The sequence below is a fragment of the Ornithorhynchus anatinus genome, chromosome 2 (genome assembly GCF_004115215.2).
Source record: "Ornithorhynchus anatinus isolate Pmale09 chromosome 2, mOrnAna1.pri.v4, whole genome shotgun sequence".
NCBI classification, from domain to species: Eukaryota; Metazoa; Chordata; class Mammalia; order Monotremata; family Ornithorhynchidae; genus Ornithorhynchus; species Ornithorhynchus anatinus.
The window spans coordinates 41,546,922-41,554,421 of record NC_041729.1 but is presented as its reverse complement, the minus strand read 5'-3'; the positions used below and the strand labels follow the sequence as shown (position 1 = coordinate 41,554,421).

The following is a 7,500-nucleotide window of genomic DNA, read 5'->3' as shown; positions in this document are numbered from 1 at the left end:
TTGAAAGATTCAGGTTATTACAACACGCCAATCTGAGGGCCAGGGGTCAGGGAGTGAGAGGCGAGCGAAATTTCAACTCAAATTAACATTCTGTCAGCTCCAGAAAATGGGATAAATAAAGTCGAATTAATTCATTATAATAAAGAGAGAGCGGGAGAGGGAGAGAGGCGAGTCTGTCTTTCCTCCCCCTTACCCCCCTCCCTCCTCCCCGGTCGGATTGATTACGATTCTGTATTCAGAAACACGTTTCCCTTGCATTCCTCTCCTGAAACCCAGCAGAAAATGAGGCGTTTATTGCTACAGGCAAAATCTGGTCCGATGGACACAGTTTACATTTAGTATTTATAGAGAAAGAAATTAAATTATGGTGAAAAGTAGAGCCCTTGGCCTCTGACCCCAGAATTAATACTACCATCATTTTCTTATTGTTCTTGGAGAGAGTTGGGAGTCAAAATAAAAAAATCCAGATGCCTTTTTTGCTTTTAAACAGAATTCCCCTCCCACTCTTTCCCTTCCTCCTCTTCGCCCCATGCCTCCCCCACCCCCCGCACTTTCCAGAGATGGAATAATTAAACTGTAATCTATATCGGGCACTGGTATATTATGTGATATTCAATTAGGCGGCTATATTCTGGTCTATGTAGACGACACAAATTAGGAGCTTCTTATTTTCGTCCCATTTTATTTTAGTTCTTTTTTGTTAAAACTGAAATAGAAATCGTCGCGGGGTGAGGGGGAGGAGGAGAGGGTTGTGCGAGAGGGGAAAAATCTATTTATATGTTTGGCAGAGATAAAGTGGTCTCGCTTCTCCTTTCTCGATGCCAAGGGTTTAATCCCCCACCCACCTCCCAGAAAGGTTTGAAGGGTTTTCCTTTATCTTTCAGGCTCGCCGGGTTTATTTCTATTTCTTGCTTGCTTTTTTCCCCTTGCTGTCTTGCCTTCACCTTTTCCGTCTGCGGGGCTTCGCTGCGGGACCCGAAGTCATCTAAAGGAGAAACCAAATTTCGTGTAAGCCCTTCAGATGAGAGAGAAGGAAGGAGAGAGAGAGAGAGAGAGAGAGAGAGATACAGAGACAGAGAGATAAGTTTCCCGAATAGGTCTAGGCATTTATGAATATATCCTGGGGAGGGGGGCGAATAATAGATGCAGCCAAGAGAGGTTGTAGTAGGCTCCGGGCTTCAGGGCTGTGGAGTGGAGAAAGCCGGGCTGCCCAAATCTCAATCTCTGTCTCTGTCTCTCTGTGACTCTCCTCTTCTCCCCTTCTCCCTCTCCCCAGGTCTCAAGACACCGTCTCCCCAGGGCGGGGCCCTGATATCCGCAAAAGCCTTAGGAGAGTTTCGCCCGGAATTCTAGGTAGCGTCTTCACTACTTTTATTCATCCTTTATCACCCCCGGCCGGGGTACTTGATCCGGGGCGGAGTTTTCCCAACAAACTACGGAGTAGGATCCACCGTCAAGTTTTCACCTCCATCATCGTCCGCGTTATGTTGTTTTGACTCCCACAGCCCCGGTTTGCTAGTCCGTTAAAAAAAAAATATGGTCCTTAATGATGTAACTTTGATTCTATCAATATTTTATGGTGGTGGAGGGAGTGACGCTTTCCGGGGACATAATTTAATTATAATAAACGGGTCGGCTGCCTCGGCTCAATCCATCACCCGCGGAATCATAGTGGGATGTCTGGGAGTGGGGGTCGGGGGGCCGGGGGTCGGGGCCCGGGGGTTGGGGAAGAGGGATCTTAAAGTTAGTTTCCCTTCTCTGCTTAGAAGCAGTCCTGCAGGAAAGGGGCGGGAGGGCCAAAGTGTCCGGGAGCGTCCGCCGGACTTCATCTGCCGCCTCCAGGACCACGCGGCGTCCTTTTCAGTTTGGCTCAGCCATTGATCAGCGCGCGGTGGCATTAATTATGATTTTTACTGATAGGAGCAGATCATCTTTAAACACTTTCAAGTGTCTGTTTTCTTCTTTCTCCTTCTACTCGTCCTCCTTCTCTTCTTCCTCCTTCTCCCCCCTTTTTCTTTTTCTCCCTCTCTTCCTTTCGACCTCCTCCTCCTTCTCCCCCCTTTTCCTTCGTTCACCTTTTCCTTTTTTCTCCCTCTCTTCCCTTCGACCTCCTCCTCCTTCTCCCTCTGTTTCCTTCCTTCACCTTTTCATTTTTCTCCCCCTCTTCTTTTCGACCCCCCTTCCTTCTCCCCCCATTATCTCCTTTCCTCCTCTCCCCTCTTCTTTTCTATCTCCTCCTCCCCCTCCCCCTTTTCCCTTCGTTCACCTTTTCCTTTTCCTCCCTTCTTTTCGACCTCCTCCTCCCCCCCCCCCCCCATTCTCTCCTTTCCTTCTCTCCCCCCAGCCCCGACCTCCCCCCTTCCTCTCCCTCTCCCTTCCCCTCCATCCCCCTGCTGTACGGAGTCGGAGAGGAGATGAAAAGCCCTTGTAGTTTTAAATTCAATGTGACAGCTTCGGAAAGAGAGGATGATGAATCCCCCATTATTGGATCAGTCTATTTGCCGCTCAATGTCTCTCTGTAATTGGAGCAACATCACTTTAAAGGTTCAGAGAGTACAGCATTTCTGGTGAAAAATCCCCACAACACGCCGGTGAATGTTTTAAAGGGAAATCTATTAGTGATTTGAAGGAGGGAGGGGAGTAGTCGGGGGGGAGGGGACAAGGGGAGGGGTGTGTGTGTGTGAGTGGGTGGGTGTGGGTGACTCGGGATGTTGAGTATTTAACTGGGGGGGCTTCCGAGCCTGCTTCCAAGTTTCCCTCGGCCTCCTCTCCTCCTCTGGCCCCCTACCTTGCCCTCCCCGTCCCCTCTCCTCCCCTCCGGGAGCTCCCACCCCCCTCTCCCCACCCCACCCCGCCCCCACCCCCCATCCCCACCAGCCTCTCCCCGCCCCTCCGGTCTTGTTGTGACAGTTCCTGATACTGTTTATTGAGGTGCGTGTCAGGTATAATTAGCAATCGATATGGAAAACGTTTCCTTGCACCCCGCACGCCTCTGACGTCAGGTCCGATTAACGCTTCTTATTGGTCCCAAATTCCCCCGGCCGGGGCTAATTACCGGGAGCTTGATGTTGATAAAGTAAAGCGCCGGAGTCCGGGCGAAGCATGTACCGGGCTCCGGGTCCCTGCCTCCTCCTCCTCCTCCTCCTCCTCCGCCGCCGCCGCCGCCGCCGCCGTCGCCTCCTCCTCCTCCTCCTCCTCCTCCCGCTCCTCCCCAGCCCCAGCTGCGCCCGGCCGCCGCCCCGGAGATGATGGACAGCCGCATCCTGGAGCACCCGCACGCCCAGTTCGGCGGCTCGCTGGGCGGCATGGTGGGCTTCCCCTACCCCCTGGGCCACCACCACGTCTACGAGCTGGCCGGCCACCAGCTGCAGAGCGCCGCCGCCGCCGCCGCCGCCGCCGCCGCCTCCGTGCCCTTCTCCATAGACGGATTACTGAACGGCTCCTGCGCCGCCTCCGTGGTCAACGCCGCCCCGCTGCTGCCGTCCGGCTGCGCCGTCAGCGGGGACGGCCAGTCCTTCAAGCTTTCAGGTGCGCCCGGCCGGGGGGAGGCCGGGATGGAGAGGGACAGGCCCGCCGGGGATGCCAGGGATGGAGAGGAGAGGCCTGCCGGGGATGGGGGGGGGGGGGAAGGGGGAGGAGGGGAGCGGCGGGGGGCCGCCCCGCTTTGGGGGAGACCTCCCCCTCGAGGAGAGGTCAGTTCGCTTCTCCGGACCCTCTCGGAGGGATGGACGTCCATGGGGGTCACCCCCGCGGGCCCACACTGGAGGGCACCCAGGTTTGGGAAAGTTGGGGGTCTTGGCACAGAACGCCCCGCCGGGCCGGGTGGGGGACACGGGGCCCCCTTTAACCCGACGGCCCCCTTTAGTCCCCCTTAAGGATCGGCCTCGGGACGGGCAAGGAGGAGAAGGAGGAGAGGGGTCCGGCGCAGGGGGCACTTGGGTTCCCTCGCCCCTCCCCTGCCATTCGGCGCTGGGGGTGGGAGGGGGTTTGCAGCCAGGACCGGGGGTGGCGAGGCTGCCACCCGGAGTTCTGACAGTGTTCCCCCCCTCCCCGCCCCCAGACTCCGGGGACCCCGACAAGGAGAGCCCCGGCTGCAAACGGAGGCGGACTCGCACCAACTTCACGGGCTGGCAGCTGGAGGAGCTGGAGAAGGCCTTCAACGAAAGTCACTACCCGGACGTCTTCATGCGGGAAGCGCTGGCGCTGCGCCTGGACCTGGTGGAGTCCCGAGTGCAGGTAACAGCCCCCAGCGCCTCCCGGGACCCAGGCGTCCCCGGCCCCCGGCAGAGCGTGTCGAGCAGAACACCCCCCTCCCCCACCTTTCCCATCCCCATCCCGGACCCCCCCTTGATCTTCGGACCCCTTTGTTCCCGGGGCGCATCCGCGCAACCTCCGCCGCCTGTGTGGGGGGAGAGGCGGAGGGGGAGGTTGGGGAGGGACGGTGCCTTTGCGCGTCGGATTCGAGGATGCGGTGGCGGGGAGGGGGTTGGAGTGGGGGATAGGGGCCGGGGGATGGGGGGGACACCGAAAATTCAGGAGGGGATCGGAGAGGCCCAAGCAGCCTCCGGTCCGCGCCTTCCGAGGGTCGCCCCGAGCCCTGCACCCGGAGGCGAGCGATCCTGGGGAACCCGCTCCAAGACCCCGACATCTTAAATATTCCGGGGCCGGTCGGGGAAGGGGAGGAACAGAGGGGCGCCGAGGACTCGGCGACAAGTTTAGAACTCGGCCTGCCCCACCCGTCTGCGATTCCCCACTTCCCCTTCTCCACCGAGGAGCCGCCCCGGCCTGCCTCCATCGCCCTCGATAATCCAGTTTGCTGGTTTAGTATTCGTGTCTAAAATATTCCGGTGGAAAACGAAAGTGTATTTACCCGACGCTTATGGAGGGGAGGAGAGGAAAGGAAGAAGAGGCGGAAACAAACAGTTAGCACATTGCCTTTTTAAAAAATGTGTGTCTGAATAGCCTGTATCTCCCCTCATTTTTTTTTCATACGGTTGATTCGCATGGCGGAGTCTGTGGGGCGGTTTTCTTTTAAATACAGCATGAATCTGGTGGATTAAAAATTCAACAGGAAATGCACTTAATTAGGTTTTTTGCAGAGAGTGAAAATAGACTTTTTTTTCGGGTCGGGTCCATCGATGGCGCGTTCCGTGAATGAAACTCTGTGTGCCGGTGTCGTTGCGACTGAAGCGGGGCGATGCGACCGAGCTGCATCGTATTAAGCCATTAGCATTGTTGAAAAGGTTTATTTTCCGATTGCTTTTCCCTCCCCTCATGACCTCTTCTGTTTTGAAATCCTTTTATCCAATTTGTTCTGAGATTGTTAAGTGAAGTCGAGACCCCTTCATTTCCCCTCTAATACGATAATGAGTAATTCTCAGTGACAAGGCGGCCTGGATCGGGTACAAAGAAAGGAGCTACAGTACGAGAGAGGGGGAGAAAAAAAATACCGGCGCGGCTTTCTTACTGACAAGGCTGGGGTACTTTAAACAAACAGATCTTCATCTTTTTCTAGGTACGCGCGCTTTTCTCTCGCCGTGCTAGCCAAAACCAAACAAAACGCCAACAACAACCAAAAAAAAAAAGAGATACGTTTAAAAACCGACAGAGCCTGACTCTCATCCCGGTTTCCGATCTTTCTTGTCCCCGTCGAGGTGGTCCTGGGGCGGCGGCGGTCAGCTTGGGGGCGAAAGGTCAGAGAGGGAGAAGGAGAGGACAAAGGAGAGCGTTCCGGCCTCATCCGAGCGAAGGGGGCGAGGGGCGCAGAGTGGGGAACGTGGGGTCCTGTTTGGGGGGGGGTCTCCGATCCGACTGGCTTTCCTTCTCCCTCCGCCCCACTTCCAGAGATGGAGATCTCCAGTTCGGTTCCCTCCCCTTTCCGCGCCCTCTGACCCGGGGAACGGACCGACCGAGGCTTGGGGCTTGGGTGGGAGGGGGAAAGGGGAGTGGACATGGATGCTGTCGCCTCTGGCGACCCCTCCCCGCTCCGTCCTGGGGGAGACGCCGGGCCCTGGAAGCGCCGAGCCCCCGGTAGGCCTATTCTGACGGCCCCCGACCCCGGGAGGGAGAGAGGGAGCGTGCCGAAAGCCCCCCCAAACCCCATCAGAATCGATAGGACGGAAGAGACTTTTTCGGAGGCCCAGGCGGGACAGGAGACCAAGTTGCCGTGGCTCTTCCCCGACTAAGGGCCTACGGGGTGGGCGATCCTCAAGGGTCTCGAACCTAAAGATGGGAGGGAGTCAGTGGCCCTTTCCGAGCCAGCCCCGACGGGCTCCCTTATCCCAGACCCGTCTGGCCGAAAAGCCGGGCGCGCCAGCCGGCTAACTTGGAGCAGGCCCATCTCTGAGCCTGGATGCTGCGCCCCGGTGCCCAATGGTGGCGCCTGGGCGCAAACTGGGGAAAGAGGACTGGACAGGTGAGACGGGGTGAGACGGGGTGAGGGGGCAGGGAGGGGACACGCTCACGGGGAGGGTTGCCCGTGCCTGCCCTGCACCCCTCGAAACGCTCCTTTGTGAATGGGAGAACCGCGTGAACCTGTGGCGTGCGTGTGCGCGTGTGGATGTGCGGGTGAAAGAGAGACGCAGAGAGATTGAGAGAGAGAGGGGGTCAGAGAGAACGCTCCCGAATGTGGGGAGAAGTTTTCCTAGTCCTTGTCGTCCCCTTCCACCTCCCTTTCGAGGGGCGGGGGGCGGGCTTCCCAGTCCTCTTGTAGGGTAGGGAAGCAGCAACAGGGGTTCCCCCCCCCCCCACCGGCATCCCACCCCCACCGCGCCCCCCGGCCCGGCCCCCTCGGCCTAACTGTGGGTTGCTTTCCCCCCCTTCTCCGGCGGCTCTAGGTCTGGTTCCAAAACCGCCGGGCGAAATGGAGGAAGAAGGAGAACACGAAGAAGGGCCCGGGGCGGCCGGCGCACAATTCGCACCCCACCACGTGCAGCGGGGAGCCCATGGACCCCGAGGAGATCGCCCGCAAGGAGCTGGAGAAGATGGAGAAGAAGAAGCGCAAGCACGAGAAGAAGCTGCTGAAGAGCCAGAGCCGCCACCTGCACTCGCCCAGCAGCCTGTCCCTGCACAGCACGCCCAGCTCGGACAGCGACAGCGGCGGCGGCGGCCTGTCCCCGGAGCCGCCCGAGCCCCCGGGCCCCCCGGGCCTCCCGGGCCCGCCGGCCAAGGGCCCCCGCCCGGCCGCGGCCGCCTTGGGCGAGCCCCCCGCCGGCCCCGGCGGCTGCGACCCCGCCTTTTACCCGAGCCAAAGAAGCAGCTCCGGCCTGCAGCAGCGCCTGACCCGGCTCCCGGAGAAGGACTCCTCCTCCTCCTCCTCCTCCTCCTCTTCCTCCTCCTCCTCCTCCTCCAGCTCCTCTTCCTCGTCCTGCTCCTCCTCTTCGTCGTCGTCCTGCTCCTCCTCCTCCTCGTCGTCTTCCCCGCCCTCCTCGGACTGCGCCCCGGGCCGGGTCCCTCCGGGCGTCCCCAAGCCCAGCCCGTTCAGCGTGGAGAGCCTCCTGT

General features: G+C 58.9%; 1 protein-coding gene across 1 annotated transcript in view; it reads left to right on the top strand.

Annotated features, from left to right (window-relative positions):
- Positions 1 to 3,197: 3,197 nt before the first annotated feature.
- UNCX (UNC homeobox) overlaps positions 3,198 to 7,500 on the top strand; it is a 4,893-nt gene continuing 590 nt past the window's right edge. Inside the window, exons 1-4 of the mRNA XM_029058444.1 lie at positions 3,198 to 3,528; positions 4,061 to 4,236; positions 6,837 to 7,300; positions 7,424 to 7,500. The exon at positions 7,424 to 7,500 is cut by the window's right edge and continues 590 nt beyond it. Coding sequence (XP_028914277.1) covers positions 3,246 to 3,528; positions 4,061 to 4,236; positions 6,837 to 7,300; positions 7,424 to 7,500 — 1,000 coding nt within the window. The 5' untranslated portion in view covers positions 3,198 to 3,245. The remainder of the gene's footprint in view (positions 3,529 to 4,060; positions 4,237 to 6,836; positions 7,301 to 7,423) is intronic.